Below are 16,459 nucleotides of genomic sequence, written 5' to 3'. Positions count from 1 at the left end.
TCCAGTCACAGCATTACTAGTCTTTGAGTCTTGTAGCATAGTTGAACAAATTTGTTTCATTTCTGATTGCAATAAGCCTAAATGTGAAATTCGAGCTTCTAGAACATCTTTGCGTTGGTGGCTCTGTGCAGAAGAATCAAAACCTCTGTTCTATCCCCAGCTTTGCTGTTATCATGCTGTTTAAACTCATAACTTCCCAAGCAGTGTTAGGTTTAATTTTCTCTCTGAAATTTATATGTCATCCACCTCAGTAATGAAAAGAAAACTTCTTTTGAAACTAATAAGCTCACATAAGCTGTATTTTCAGAAGTTCAAAATGTATTCTGTCAAATTCTGAGATGAAGACTGTGTGTGTGGGGGGAAATCAATAGACAGTCTCTTCTATATGAGTTTTTGGGTGGGTTTTTTAATGTGATTAATAAGTAAATTGTGTATGTACTCCCTGAAAAACATTTTATCTTTTCTAGGGTGCAAGGGAAGAAAGTGTTCATCTCCTTCGTCGTTTCTATAAGGTATATATGCAAAATGGTGTAAGAAAAAGTCTTTTACATCGTGTGGAATTAGAAGCAAGTCTGCAGCCCAGTCTTTACTGGTGCCCAAGGCAGCACTTTTTTTTAATATGAGAACTTCAAATTTGTGACAGAAAAGGAAGTGTTTTGTTGGGGGATTCCTCTCCTTTCCTGCCCTTCCCATGCCACACTGACATATGTCACTAAAGGGCTGTTAGAAGACTCAGGGTTTATATTGGAGGTCAAGTTAGCAGCCATGCCCCTTTCTTGCTTCTGTTATGTGTTTCATGGAACTGAGCCACACAATTAGAGCATGATTCCTGGGATTTTATCATTGGCACTAATATGGAATGTGTTTGTTTTTGATATTACTTTTTGTTTGTGTCTTATCTGAAATGCTGGTACTTAATCTTTTTTTCTTATTGGAGACCTTTGCAGCTTTTTGCCTTTTTTGTGTGTGTGTGTTGTAAACAGTGAAAGAATTAAAATGATAAGATCTAGGTGTTAGCTTCCATATCAGGAGCAGTAAATCCATTAGAGATCTCAAGTGTCTGAAATATCTTCCTGTTTTTGTCAGAATTCTTTTGAAGACTGTTTGCTCAATATGGCTTCCAAAAAATAAATCACCTTATGGGTGGCTGCTAGAGGTCCACTCAGCTGCTCTTCCACTGCCCCTCTCTCAACAGGATGGAGAGAGAAGAGAATATCTTGCTGTAAAGATAAAGAACAGAGAGGTCACTTGCCAATTACAGTCATGGGCGAAACAGAGCCAACTTGGCAAAAATGAATTTATTGCCAATAAAAATAAATTTAGATAGTGAGAAACAAAGACAAATTTAAAAATAAAAACAAACACCTTCCCCTCACCCCTCCTTTTTCCCAGGCTCTGCTCCTCTCCTTCATTCCTGACTCTTCTGCCCTCTCCCCCTGCTGAGTGGTGTATGGGCAATGGTGAAATAGGGGTTTGGTGTGAGGCCATGACAGTTCATCTCTTGCTGCCTCTTCTTCCTCACACTTTCCCTGCCCCAATGTGAGTCCCCTCCTCTATGGGCTGCAGTCCTTCGGGAAAATAATCTGTGGGTCCTGCACAGACTGCAGCTCTTTCAGGGCACATCTTCCTGCTGCACTGTGGGTATGTGCTCCACCATGGTCCTCCCCAGGGGCTGCAGAGGAATCCCTCTCCCTCTTAGTGTGTTTTCCCATCAGTGCCATCAGTGTTGCTGTGGTGCTCAGCAGTGTCCTGCAGAGGCCTCCCCTCACAGACACCCTGTACATAACCAAACCAAACAAACCCAGCTCCACAGCCTTCAGGTTTCATGGTGTGTCCATATTCTTGCTTTTGGAAGGGAGAAGAAATTTTTCTGGATATGTTTGAAGATGAATACCGGAGTATGACAGTAAGTGACACCCTTTCTGCCAAATCCTCAAACCCAGATCCAGCACAGGAGCAGGAACAGTTACTGATAGTTACTGAGAACACTGGGGTCTTTATTGCTGAGAGGAGAATAACAAAATGTGGTTTTATCTCTGAGGAGTTGTGTCTCTACTTGCATAAATTGTTTATGTGAGATTTCACAACTCTTTATTTAGTAAAGCCCATTACTTTCTGAGATGGAGTATACAAAAATTATCCTGTTAAATGGGACATTGGATTTATTTTTTCCCTAGTTACTAAACAATATGAAAATCTTTGTATATCTGTCCAAAGCCCAGCAAGGTCTCAGTTTTGATGGTGTCACTTTATTTACCAGTGGAAAACAGGGTTGGAGCAAGTAAACATTGGGCCCTTTGCTCTAGGAGAGGTACTGCCTGTGAAGGTGTTAATGGATTACTAAGATTGGTCTCAGTTCATATTTAACCTGTAAATGTGTTTTAAAAGTAATTATCTGTTTCAATTCTTAGGTTAGAGTTCAGATAAAAATGCTTTGGGTACTCAGTTACAGGGTTTTTTCCCCAGTGGTGAGGGATTTTATGAGCAGCTGCTAGCTGTCTCTTTGAAAAAGCACAGTCTACAGTTGGTGTGTTGTAATAAGTCTTTTAATATGGAAAGCATCTTACACATATCTTACCAGCCTAAATAATAGAAGTTTTTAGTGAAACATTTAACTTTGAAAGTTGCTGCATTATTAGAAACTAGAAAGTTGTTTCTGGAGAGAAAAAGTTATAGGAAACTCTTTATTGTGATGGAAGTAATCACAAATTTAAGTCAAAACTTAAAAGCAAACCTGACAAATTTGGGTTTTAGTATTAGGGAAGTACCTCTTCTTCAGTAATCTTTTGGAGCTTTCCCCCTGTTCTATCAGTATGGAAACTTCAACAGTGTGTGAGGGAATGATGAACAAATATAAAACAGAGATTGCTTCTAAGGAGCTTGAAGTAAGACAGATGGTATTAAAATTTCTCAGAACTCTAGAATATGGAACAATGAGTTATATTTGAAAGCAAAGAGGCAAATGCTTATTGTCCTGTATGGTAATCAATGTTAAAATACTTTTATAGATTAAACCCATGAATGTAGAATACTTGATGATGGATGCCTCAATCTTACTGCCTCCAACGGGGACACCACTGACTGGTATTGATTTTGTGAAAAGATTGCCTTGTGGAGATGTGGAAAGAACACGAAGAGTGAGTAAGACTATTTTTCTTATATTTGTTCATGGCAAAATGATGCCAAAGTCCTTGCACAAGTCTAGAAATACAAATAATATTTTTCCTTGAAAACTGCTCGGTTGGAAGCTTCATCCATAAAATGAGAACGACTTGGTGAAAATAGACCTGTGCAGAGTATAAAATAATTACCTGTCCCAGTGGAGAAAAACTTTTTCTCTATGATTTCCTGTGTCTGATCAACACAACATGTTCTTGCAGTGGGGTTTTAATTTTTCAGATCATATAGACGTCTACATACAAAGGCATTTGGATGACACTCATTAATATATTGTCAGATATCTCCATCTATCTTACAATTATATTCCTTTAGTGGGAATCTCCAGTGGAAGGCTGACTGGCTTCATATTGCTCATGTTTCTACACATAACACTCTACTCCAGAGTTCATCTTGCCAAAGTAATTAATGACAGAGATCTTGAGAATGAGGAGAAAATAGCAAAATATCTATTTTTGGGACTGACACAATCTGTAGAGGTAATACTGACCTGAATCATTATCACCATTCTTAGGTTAATCAGTTCTTGGCCCATATCTGGCAGTGTCCTGTAAGCCTTGCAGTGCCAGTGAGTCTAAGAGAGATATTATTGCACGACATTATTATTTGAAAAGTGCTGTTCTTTGGGTTTCTTTGCATTTACATAAGTGTATATGAAGGTATATTCAAGTACCCTTGAAGAAAAAACATTTTTCCAGGAATCTTCTGAAAAGGTTTGTTTTCATTACTTATTGTAAACCACACAGCTTTTGTTATCACCACAAGCTATCTGATAAAATACAGTGAATTATTTTGAAAAGTATTCTTAGAAAGCAAAAATGCTTCCTGGAATTCTCTCTGAGGCATTTAACAGAAGGTTACTTAGAAATGCACATTAATGGAAAGTGACTGTTCCATGGTTTTCATGAGCTAAATAAGGAATAGCTTAACTTCTGTTAGTGGAAATCAAAAAATCAATGCAAATATTCCTGTAGAGTGTTTGGGATGAAAGGGGCTTTGTCATCCACAAGAAGTCCCACAATGCTTCCTTGTTGATTGTCCCTCCTCAGTCACATTGCTCTACAAGTTTTAGCATTTTCTCAATTCCTGGGCTGCTTTCTTCCAGCTGGGCTCCCTTGCTTTGCTGAATTGCCATAACAATATGCTGAACTCGAGGTCTGTCTTGTGACATTGCTGCTGCCACTTCAGCTGCTGGGCTTTTGCTGACAGTTTCAAATGAACAGTCGATTCTGAGCATCCTGTGTCATGATTCTAAAAAAGTTCTTGAGTTTTGTTTCACTGGCAAGTGAAGAAGTCCCTTACTTCGATTATATTGTGAGTTCTTAGCTGTTAGAGATCAGATCTTTTTAGGCTCTGACTTCTTTCGCTATGGAAGATCTCTACGTGGCAATAAACTGTTCTAGGAAGGCCCAGCTCACATGCTTTTGGATTTTATTGATATTGCTAACAAACTGAAGGCTGTCAATATTGTAGGAAGCACAGTGTAATTCCCTTTTCATCTGATGTTCTTGCTTTTTAATTTTTTTTCTTGCAAAGGCTAAAGTTCTAATTTTGTTTCCTACTGCTGTACATTAATCTGCAGTAAATGTGATTACATGTTCGGAGATGAGAGATGTTTGTTTTATAGGGAATGTATGCAACAAAAATTAATGCTGTCTAGGAGGAAGAGGATTGAAGGGAAAAATAAGTGAAAGCAGGCTGAGTGATGCCTGCCCTCTAAATTAAAAAACAAACAAAAAAAACCCAAAACCAAAAAACACAGAACAAACAAAAAAACCCAAACACCTTGTTGGGTTTGACTTTTTGGGTTACCAAAAATAGTCCTGTTCTTGATTGAATTTGAAAAGTCTTAAACCCAGTATTGTGAATTTTTCTTGAGGCATCTGATAGTAAAAGTGCTTCATAGTAATAGTATATAATTTTGGTAAACCCAGAGTCCATTAGAGTGCAATCTACCTACAGGGGAGAGATCTCCCATTACAAAATGACTCTGTTCTTATGAATAAGCCAGTGTTAATATCATATTTTTTTAGATACCCTTGACATCCTTTGATTCACAGAATCGTATTGCCCTGTTACATTTCAACAGCATGCCAAATTCATCTGCTTAGTCATTTCATGGAAGAGATGGGTACATGACTTCCCTCTCTTCATCCCTGCTGTGTCAGAAGTTTCTGGAAGCACTGCCAGGATGATGATTGGCCAAGCACTCACATTGCTGGTTCACAGGAGCCACAGTTCTGTTGATTTTAAAAATAGAGGGGTGAAGAGTTTTCCCTTAAAGCACTTTAGATTTGTTTTTCCTGATACTTCCTGCAATCTGGGAGTTTCTGGGCATTGCAGCTGTTCATGAATTCAATGCTTTTACTGTAAGGCAGCAGTTAATTTACAGTATGCCACAGAATTACTGTGTAGGAAACTCTTAAAAAACAAAACACCAGAAGTAATAAAAAATGATTTTTTCATTTACTATACTGAAAATACAGTTCTTGTAGAGGAAGAGGATTATAAATGGTGCCTTTCAAAATGTGGCTAATAAAATGACGATTGTTCTTTGACACTTTTGGTCTTTGCATACCATATGTCATGAATTTATAAATCAAAACTAGCTTATTAATTTCACAGAGCAGCTGTTGAAAGTTTCTTGGGCCTAGTGCAGCTTTCAGAATGCTTTGCCCTGGTACGGACCTTCTGAGAATATGAATCAAGTGCTCCAAGAATGTTGTATTATATGTGGCTAGTTCTGATGAACACAGCAAATTAAAATGCAAAAATCCCCACTGTTTTCTCTCTAACTTGCAGACATCTTAGCTAGGCTTGGCCAGAAAAGCTATCACTGCTTTAAGTTCAAAATGTGACAGTCTCTGAAGGCTGGTTGTGGAGGTGTTTGTAGCATATAGGTATTGCAAATACAATCAGTCTTAAAATAATTATTAAAGAAAAAATTACCTGTCAGTCACAATCTGTGTAAGTGTGCCAGTGCTAAAAAAGCTCTGCTGCTTCTACTTCATTGAAAATTGCACATTTCAACTTCTTCCATATATTTTTCTAGCCAAGTTTGAAATGACATTCTACTTTATCAATTTAAAATGTAGATTTACTGTATGAGAACAAACTTGGGGGTTGTAAAAGCCAGGATACGTTTGTAAGATTCTGTTAAAATATGTAGTACTGGGTGTAGCAATATTTTAATATTCTTTTCTTTAATTTCTCAAGGCCATCAGAGTTTTCTTTATGCTCCGTTCGCTGTCACTGCACCTGCGAGATGAGCCAGAAACTCAGTTACCACTCACGAGAGAGGGAGATCTGATAAAGACAGATGATGTTCTTGATTTGAGTAAGTAGTCCCTCAATTTCCCAAATAGTCTGACATGGAGAAGTTACTGGCTTATTTTTTTCCCCTCCAAACTGCTTATTACTGCTGTTGTTATCTAAACTACCTGAATTGAGGTAGTACAGTGGTGAAGTTCCAATAGATGTTGTAATATAAAAATGTATTTTCCAGTTCAAGTCTTCTGTGTTGCCCAAGAGAGAGAAACAGGAGAATATCAGCATTTTGGCATAAAGCATACAGGATACACATCATTGCTATATCTTGGCAGGAGTCTTAGCAGTGGGCAAAATGAGACCTAAAAAATTCTGGTTGTTTGCCTTTTTTAATTATCACTTTGTAGATATTGTTGATGTAACAGATTTTCCTCAATCTATATTATCACAAGTCTTTAAAAATTCTTCTGAACATTAAGATGCCTCCAGTGGTTATGGTTGTTTGTATACAAATAGTGTCAAGTAGAGGTTAACATGATCCAGTAATGGTTTCAGCTACTGTTTGGATTTTGAAAAATCCTGCAAAACTGACTTTATCAAAATGACTTTTTTCCTTGTGCCTGAATGCAATGCTGGTGTTTTATGGGAGCTGGATAAGATTAAAGTGTCTTGCAAAGAAACATTTTAATGTTTTGATGGGCATATGTTCATTGTAAACCTCTAGGTGTAGTTGCAAGGTTGTCAGCACTATATATGAATGTATGTGTTGAGAGTCAGGGAATTCCACAGAAGGTTCATTCCATATTGCTGGGTATGCTGCCACCAGAATGGTATCTATTACTTTTCAGTGTTGTTTTTCTACTGTGAATAGTTTTGAATCACTCACATGTTGTGTGATAACTGCCTGCTTCAGACTGCATGTGAGGCTGTAGGTGTCTCATGCAGGTGTCTTTTTAATCTTAGTCAGCAGCTCACTGTGTGAAGTTCACTGACAGCTCAAATTAACAGCCTCAGTGCTTGGTTTCAAGCTGGTAACAGCGTTCTGTTCGTGGCAATGTTTTAAATACCATGGCCAAGAGGGAAATGATGGTACATTTAAAGCTGTTATTTCTTTGCTGAAACTGAAAATGAATCACATTATACTTAAATCTCCTTGTTCACTCTGTCTCTACCAAATAACCAGGCTTTAGAAAAGCAGCCAATATTTCTAAAAAAATGTTTGAGAAAAGTTTATGATGGAATAATTGAGGTTGGAAGGAACATCAGGAGATCACCTAGTCTAACTCCCCTGCTCAAAACAGTCAGGTAGAGAAAGTTGCCCAGTGCAACTTGTCATATTTGAAGAAAAGAGAGGAAGCCAAAATGTGGTGCAGGTGTATGACCAGGGACACATCCTCTAATCTCGACTAGGTGTCCGTTGTGGGAACATCTGGGTGGGTCCTTGATTTGTTGCATTCTTAGTAAGCAGTAAAGCAGAATGTCATACCTAATGGGCTCTGTGTGTTGGGAAAGGTTCTTCTTGTCAAGTGGGAGGGGGTGCATTAACTTTCTGCAGCCTGATGCTTATCTTGGGCCACCAGCTGTGCGTCCCAAGGGCTAAAAGTTTTCTGTAAGAGCTTTTAATGCCTGCAGATGATTTCTGGAATTGTGATGACAGTAAATTATAAAATCATTAAAGATCAAGCCCTGAGGCAGATCAGGTACATTTAGACCATCTCCTCAAGTAGCTGTTATATTAGTAAAGAATTCATGTAATGCAATCTTTTCAGGTAAGTATTACATGAACACAGTCACCTGTTTTCACCTAATGTACATCTGTGCTGCAAGCAGCTGAGGTCTTTGAACTCTCCTTCCTTGGTTGTTTCCTAAGACTTGTATTTTTCTTTGAGAAAGTCCACAGAACTCTTGAATCCATGTCTTGGAGGTGTAGTGTCCAAACTGGCTACAGGCTTCCTTTTGCATGAGGAAAAATTAGGCACTGCAGTTACCCTCAGGAAGGGCAGCACATTTCTTTGCAGCAGTGTCACATTGGTATTGAGTGGCCTTTCAGCCTGGGATTCACTTTAATCCCCAGATCAAATTTTCAGTTTCAAACTGAATTTTACTGGGCTTGGTGTTTTCATCTAAATGTGTTAGCTATGTGTTGTGTAACTGTTTCATAGTATAGCTGTGGGTATTCTCAGATCAGTTCACTGGAAATGTGTTTAACTACACTTTCTCTTCTGTTTTTGTCATCAGAGATGATGTAGCTTTTGACCTTTAAGCAGCTGTGAGCTAGAAACAGTCATGTAAATGGCCTTCACTCCGTTATATAAACTCAAAGGATTCCTGAAACGGTTGCCTAATAAATGAGTAATTTTCCCTTCTGTTCTTTGATAAACTTTTACAGTTTTACTTCAAGTTTTTGTCAGATCTAAAATGAAAACTTTCGGCTCTGGAAAGCAACTTCTGCCCCTTAAGTTCTTTACCTGAAGTACATTTTTGTAGTCAGGCAGCTGAATTTGTACAGCAATAATTCCAAGTATTTTAATCTGCTTGCTGTTGCACTAAAAACTTTATAAATATTGACATGGATTTCTTGTTTTATTCTGTTTCTGTGTGGCTTGTCTTTTATTGTTCAGATTATTAGAATGCCAGTGGTGCAATAATATTCAGTAGGATTCAATTGCCTACTTTGCCATTTTAGATCTCCTCTATGATTCTCTGCCTGGTGTCTCAGCTCCTTCTCTAAACAGGAATAAGTTTTCCACAGGCTCCTCTAGTAATATTTGCCAATCCTGTATGGATTTCTTGAGCCTTCTAGGGCTGTGAGAAGGTAATAGCAATCAATCCTCGTGTAACTCAATCACGTCCTGTATGTATTGCATTTATTGATTAAACTTGTTTTCTCAAATTTCAAAAGCTCACAGTAAATTCACACTGGATTAGCATTAATTATCCTCTTTTAATTGTGTTAGGGTTCCATTTTTCATCTCCTATCACCCAATCAATTTTGAATGGATCCTGCTGGTAAAGGGTAATTTGTAGATTCAGAGAAATGTTGGTTGGAAGGGACCTCGCGCTTGTGGTGTGAGGGGTTTTCTGGGGGGAAGAGGAAGTTGCTTTGGGGAGGATTGTTGGGTTTGTTTTTTTGAAACTTGAAAACCTTTGGTGATATAAATTCCACAGCCTCTCTGGGTGACATGCTGTGCTGTGTTATGCACAAAGGAATTTCTTCCACCTCCCAACCATAATTTATGGCTGTTGCCTGTAGCTGTATGACCTGCCACTGTGAAAAGCTGTGTGCTTCCACTTGTAGCTTTTGTATCTATCCTGCAAATGTTTGTAGTATGAAATATGGTGTTAAATACTTGGTTAGATGTTTGGATGAGTAAATTTAAGTTCTACTGTTTTGTATAATGTTCAGAATATTTTACTTGCTATAAATTGTACTAGATGAGAGAGTGGAAAAAGACCTGTGTGTATCAAGTATAGGAATGAAAGTATCAGTTTGAAGCAAAGGAAAAAGCAAATCTAGTTAAGATTAGCAAAGATCTGCTAGAAATTGTGCCAGTTTAAGGGGTGCTTGGTAGATTCCAGGTGGTGTAAAGAAGGTGATTGAATCCTTTTTCAAGAACAATGGGTTTGAACTGGAACAAGGGCAGTGAGGAGATACAGAAGGATTTGTTTGGGGGCTTGTTGGAGGGGTCCTGGAGTAATGGTAAAGAAAGAGTATATTTGTTCAGTATAAGTGAATAAAATGCATGGGTAAAGGAAAAAATGTCACCTCATTTAACAAATATTGGCAAAAGCCTGCTACAGTTTGCCTGGAGAGTCCGTGTAATCTTGAAGGGCTTCCAACAGTCAGAATATCAGGTTTCAGAACTGTGCAAATGTCACTTGTGTCAGGAGCCAAAGTTTCTAACAAGGTAGAAATAATTGCCTGCAGTGGTGCAGGACTGTCTATGGTCTTCCAACAAAACTTTTTGAGACTTCCACTTAGTGAGACACATCAGCACTGTTGCAATTTCACTCCTGAGATGAGGGGACCCTTGTTACTGAAAGATAACAAAGTGGTAAGAGAAAGCAAGGTGTGTATAATACCCATCTTATATGTAACTTGTCAGATGTCTGAACCACTGTTGTTAAAATCTAACTTGCCCTTTCTATGTAGATATAAATATTATGGGGAAACTTGAATATTTATTAAAAAAGCAAACAAAAGCTTTAACCATGTGTTGTCAAGATGCTTTTATATGTTAACATTTTATGTTATGTAAAACATCCAAACCCCAGAATCCTTGACTTCAGTGATTAAATAACCTTTTTCCTTCCTTTCTTCCTTCAGATAACAGTGATCTAATTGCTTGTACAGTGATAACAAAGGATGGGGGTCAAGTTCAAAGATTCCTGGCTGTGGATATTTACCAGATGAGTTTAGTTGAACCAGATATTGCCAGACTTGGATGGGGAGTAGTCAAGTTTGCAGGCCTTTTGCAGGTAAGAGAAGTTGTAATCTAGGTGGTTACTTTTTCTCACCTGAAAATCTACATTTTGTGTCGGATAAATAATAATACCAATATTAGCTTTCATATTTAAGCTCTGTACAATGCTTACTTGCTTCTTCAGTTACTAATCTTTTTTCTGCTTCCTGCCTTTTAAAACATTTTTGATTTTCTGAGGAAGTTTGCACAGCTAAGTAGAAACATACTTGAAGATGAGGTGACTTTCCTAGTATATTTTGGGCTGTGTTCATTTGAACACTGAAGTCATTTCCAGCTAGGACTGAGTCCCAAGCACTTTGCTCAAGTAGCAGAGTAATGAACTTTTCAAGAGTTCTGATCTTCCTCCATGAGTAGGGAAGATGACAAGTTTGCAACTTCAAAATGATCTGTGCTTATCTAATTGATTTCAAAAGCTTTAGGAAGTTTCTCTCATTTGTGTCTCCTTGCCTTGTTTTTACCTCCTGAAAATTTGCTATGTTCAGATAGTTTAATTGAATTCTAAACTGACTAAATCTGAATACCAATTTCTGAAGGAGTAAATCCAAGGTTGTACACACTGCAGAGTCTGTTTTGGTTTTATTTTGTTGGGGTTTTTACCATGGAAACTGTCTTTGTAAGACCTTTAATGGAACATTCATAGCGTTTTCTTTTAATTTTGATACTTAACCTATAGTTCTAAAAAAGCTTACTTTTTCATTAACTACTTGCCTTATGTTTCTCTTTAGGACATGCAGGTGACGGGGGTAGAGGATGACAGCAGAGCTCTGAACATAATCATCCACAAGCCTGCCTCAAGCCCTCATTCCAAGCCCTTCCCCATCCTTCAGGCCACGTTCATTTTTTCGGATCACATCCGCTGCATTATCGCGAAGCAGCGCCTGGCAAAGGGCCGCATCCAGGCCCGGCGCATGAAAATGCAGAGGATAGCAGGTGAGTGCTCACTGGGAAATGGGTCTGGAAACAAGGCTTGTGTGGCATCACTCTGTAACACAAGGATGAGGTACAGAAACCTTAAAAAGTGGTGGCCACAGAAAGCCGTAAAGCAGTGTCGAGTTTCCAAGTGATAGATGTTATTGGAGTGAAATATGTGGTTTCATAGTTATGACAGACAGTTCAGGAAAGGATGAAAAAGGAATCCTGTCTTGTTGCCACTTGCTGCCAATTATTGTACAAAACACAGCGTTTCTCTTCAAGTGTGGTTCAGTGGTTCAGAATTCCAATAGAAAGCAGATGTCCTGCTGCCCCAGGACTGAATCAGAGCTCAGTTTGCTTGAGTTGGATGGTGTCCTGATGGTCTTGATGATAATGCTTGGATGTGGTGATGATGAACAATCCAAAATGTTGAGTGACACATCAGCACTAGATTCCTGTGTTTGGGGGAAATGCTTGTGAAGACATGAAGGAAAGAGTGAATTTGAGGAAATAGCAGTGATTCAAATATTACTTGGATATTAAGTGAGTGAAGAGTAAATTGAAGCTCACCAGTAAACTGAGTAAACTGTTGAGTATAGAAAAAGAAACTCTGAGATATGAGAAGGAAAATAAGTGTGCAAATCAAAAGGAGCCCAGTTATCTAAGTTACGTGGATAGTCCAAGAGCAATAATGAACTAGTCAGAGCTGTGAAAAACAGAGTAATAGCTGGTATTAAAATTACTGAGTTGGCCAGAGAATTATTCTGATTATAGATGCTTTAAGATTATTATGGGTGTGTAGGAAGCTAATAAAGAATTTTATACTTTGAGTTTATAAAGTGGATATGTCATACTTTTATGGCTTGCTTCATATAAAAAAATTTAAAGCAAGTCTGAGGGTGGTACGGATCTACTTGACATTAAAAATTTGAAGTTCAATGGTAATGCAAAGGTATTTTTTTGCCAATTTAAAGGAGTTTGTCTCTTTCAATGGCTTTCTGCAGTGTTCAGTTGTAACTTTATTTGTACAGGGAAAAACAAAAGGATTTTTTTATTTTTAATAACTCCTATGGCTTGTTTAGTGCAAGGAGCTTCCTGCGATCCTGGTTTTTTTAGCCTTCCACTGTTTATTCTGGAGTTTCCTTAGTGTGAATGTGATGTGGACAGCAATGGTAGAACAGGTTGCCAGAAGTGTTGTCTCTCTTGTTTTCCAATGCAATTGTAACCATAATCAACAGGCAAATGCAGACAAGTCACATTAAAAATCTGGTCTGGTCTTAAAATCCTGAACAAACTAATAATTTTATTTTCACCTCCTCTTCCTTTTATGTATTTTTGAGTAACAAAAATTATCAATTGTGATTAAACATAGCTCTCCTGGATCTTCCTGTTCAGCCTTCAACTGAAGTTATGGGTTTTGGACACAGCTCTGGAGCTACAGCCCAACACCTTCCCTTTAGATTCTACGACCAGTCCCGCCGTGGGAGCAGTGACCCCACAGTGCAGCGCTCTGTCTTTGCTTCTGTTGACAAAGTCCCAGGTGAGAGCAGCAGTCATTGACAAAAACTGTATTGTAATAAGCAGTGAAAAGCTTGCTGTAATATGTTCCTGAACACACAAGTCCAACATGAGGCTTATGAAAAAAGTTACTCCTCGAGAAACAAGTAATAGCTGGGGATGTGTTCGGGGTGTGTCGTGAGCAATGCTTCATGGCAGTTTCCCCAAATGTGCTGGGAATATCTTAGTACTTTGCCTTCCTTTACAAACTGAGTTAGTTTAAATCCTGTTTTGCATACTCAGTATTTATGCAACACATCTGTCAGTTGTATTTCCTCCTCTAATCTGGTTATGATGGTTTTTGTGCCAGATTGTAAGAATAACCAGGATACTGTGAACTGCTTCATTTACCTTAAAGCCAGCAAGAGAGAGCAGGGCCACAGCTTCTCCTAAAACATTAGTTTGGAACTGGGATTAAAGGAATGATTCTAAAACAATGGGCTCTTTGCTTTTTGTCTCTTATTGTCTGTTTCACAAACTGACTTCTCCACAGAATTTCTTTTCCAGATGGTGAAATTTTCTCATTTTGTCTTGAGTCATTTTAAAGTTGATTTTCATGCTGCTCGAAAGTACTTATTTGTGCTGTATTATACAAAAAGATACAATGTCCTTACCCCACTTGTTGCCAATCCTTTCACAGAAGTCAGCATTTCTCTTTAAATGTGATTCAGTGGTTTAAAATTCAAATGCCCTACTTACACCACAGATGTTTAACTGCTTTGATACTGCATTGGAGCTCAGTTTTCCTGAGTCCTGACTGAGGAACAGAAATTATAAACCCATAGATATTGCCAGTCAGGTTTTTCAAAAGACAAGTGTATGTTGTATAATGGGAGTGTATTTCCTTATTTGACATGACTTCCAGGGAAAAGGTGTGGTTGGAAAGGTGCCTCAGGGTTACTGTTTCAGCTTTCTCTAAGACACGTGCCCTTGTGTTCCTAACAAGTGACTTCATCTACTAATTTCGGGGGGGCTATTGGAGATGGTGCAATATGGTAATTTGTTCAAACAAGCACATACTTCCTTTGAATTCCAGGAAATGGAGACTTGCACTTGCAAATCCAGAGGAAAAAGTATTCTGAAGCTTTTATTTGGTACAAAGTACAAGAAATGAGGGACAGAATATGAAGTGTCTCAAGTGTAGCATCTTTGAAGTGCATTTTATGACAGCCAGTAATATAATAAAAAATGGATTCATATCCTGGTTTACATCTGATTACAGAACAAATATCAAATGCCTCTTTCTTGCTCATGAATGAATGAGGTTTCCTAGTTCTGAGTGATTTTCATAGGAGTCTGTTTGTGCTTATCCCTTAATCAGGCCCACAGCGATTTTTACTTCAAGAGGAAGATTTTTTTGCCTTTTAAAACAATGACTGAAGAAGTTGCAGTTAAATTACTGGCTTCATGTATTCATTTCTTAATGCTACAGCTTCATCTGGTGCTTAAGAGTTGTGCAAAGCTCGTACAGTCAGTTAATTTGATTGTACTTTTAAGAAACAAATTATACTTTCTCTTGGTGATGATGTCCTTTTTAGATTTAAAGGAGAACTATGCGTTTTGGCAATATTTTTAGAAGCTTATTTATTGCTTTTAGTAGGACCATGTTAGCTGTCAGTGCTGTACACCCAGTGTGGTTTTTAAGACATTAACAATCATATAAATGTTTTCAGCTCTCCTGTAAATTTTGGTCTGTGGAGGATTTTAATACAGCTGTTGAATCAGTTCCCTAATCCATCTTGTCAATGAATTCAGAATTTCCAAGAACACTTACTTCAGTCTGGTCTGGTTCAGTTTCTGTCATAGTGCATAAATAGAACTCTCCATATTTCATTAGAGAGTGTGCAGTTACCTTGTTGTAGGCAAACTGTGCTTTGTTTGTCTTTATTGTTTCATGGTCTAGAGTTAAAATGTTTTTTAAAGTGCTTCTTGATATCTGGGGGGAAGAGCGTGGGGATTGTTGTAGCTTAAAACCAGATTTTGTGCAAGACACATGAAAGGTGATGAGAATGTAACAGACCATGCTCCAGAACATCCCTGTTAACCTCTGTGTTTTATTGAGTGTTATCCAAAGGCAGTGAAATGCTGGAATCATCCCAGCCAACTGCCTCATGAAGTGGGCAGTTCTTATCAGAGAACAGCATAAGCAAAAGCCTTCACTTGATCAATTTTATCATCATGAAGTCATGGCTATTAATATACTTCAGGGTCTATTTTAAGTTAATGGCCTTTGCTAGAATGTTAGAGTGTTCTAGGGATAGTTTAGCTGGCTGGACTGTTCACCATCTGTGTATGAATATGATACTTTTGAAGCACTCTATGAAAATAATTATATTGTTTTCAAAGAAACCAGCAGATTTGGTAGGGGCCCTGTGAACATAGGTCTTCTACTGAAAGTAAATAAATAATGACTTCCTCTCCAAGCAAACTCAAGTATTAGTTTCAAGTATCAGCTCTATTCTGAGATTTATGTTCCCAGTGTGTCTTAAGGGAAATCTTAATGATTTCCAGCAAAAGGTACATCTAAATATTTTAACAAGTGTGGTAGCTTACCTACTGAGTAAATTTATTTTGAAAAGCAAAAGGAATCAATAGATATCTCTTACTATTTTATCCATTGTTAATACCTTAGTATATAGTGATGATGATATGATTTGGAGGGGAAAAGCTGAAAAAACCTCTCGCTAACATTGGCCATGGCAAGCAAAGTATAACCATCTTCATTTTAAAATCTGAAGGAAAAAAATCATCTTTTATAGCTTTGTAACCCTTTGAATGAAAAAGAAAATAAGGCAAGAATTCTATATAAAGTTTGGTCCACAAGCTACTGTAGGAACATCAGATTGGAATAGTTTACTGTATGATATGAGAATTTGTAATGAGATAACAATGCATAGAAGAACAGAATAGAAAGAAATTGCCCCAGAAGACATTGGGGCAACAAGGTTATGGTTTGCAATGAGAAAACATTTACTACTTTCTCGACCAAGATTTTATTTCTACTTCTCAGGCTTTTTTTTTTTTTTTGGTCTTCCTGTTTTCTGCCACCCTTTCCCCTTTTC

General features: G+C 37.9%; 1 protein-coding gene across 6 annotated transcripts in view; it reads left to right on the top strand.

Annotated features, from left to right (window-relative positions):
- CLEC16A (C-type lectin domain containing 16A) overlaps positions 1 to 16,459 on the top strand; it is a 64,113-nt gene that overhangs the window by 29,172 nt on the left and 18,482 nt on the right. For 5 of the 6 annotated variants that reach the window (XM_027684319.1, XM_027684317.1, XM_027684318.1 and 2 more), the window contains 7 exons: positions 468 to 512; positions 1,856 to 1,906; positions 3,009 to 3,137; positions 6,394 to 6,514; positions 10,772 to 10,923; positions 11,654 to 11,858; positions 13,213 to 13,380. In XM_027684319.1, coding sequence (XP_027540120.1) covers positions 468 to 512; positions 1,856 to 1,906; positions 3,009 to 3,137; positions 6,394 to 6,514; positions 10,772 to 10,923; positions 11,654 to 11,858; positions 13,213 to 13,380 — 871 coding nt within the window. Of the gene's footprint in view, positions 1 to 467; positions 513 to 1,855; positions 1,907 to 3,008; positions 3,138 to 6,393; positions 6,515 to 10,771; positions 10,924 to 11,653; positions 11,859 to 13,212; positions 13,381 to 16,459 lie in introns of those variants that run through there. The other variant, XM_027684322.1, reaches the window with a different exon arrangement.

The sequence above is a fragment of the Neopelma chrysocephalum genome, unplaced genomic scaffold (genome assembly GCF_003984885.1).
Source record: "Neopelma chrysocephalum unplaced genomic scaffold, ASM398488v2 Primary Assembly neopelma1_65c, whole genome shotgun sequence".
Taxonomy (NCBI): Eukaryota; Metazoa; Chordata; class Aves; order Passeriformes; family Pipridae; genus Neopelma; species Neopelma chrysocephalum.
The sequence above is the reverse complement of the archived record's forward strand: the minus strand, read 5'-3'. Positions and strand labels throughout refer to the sequence as shown.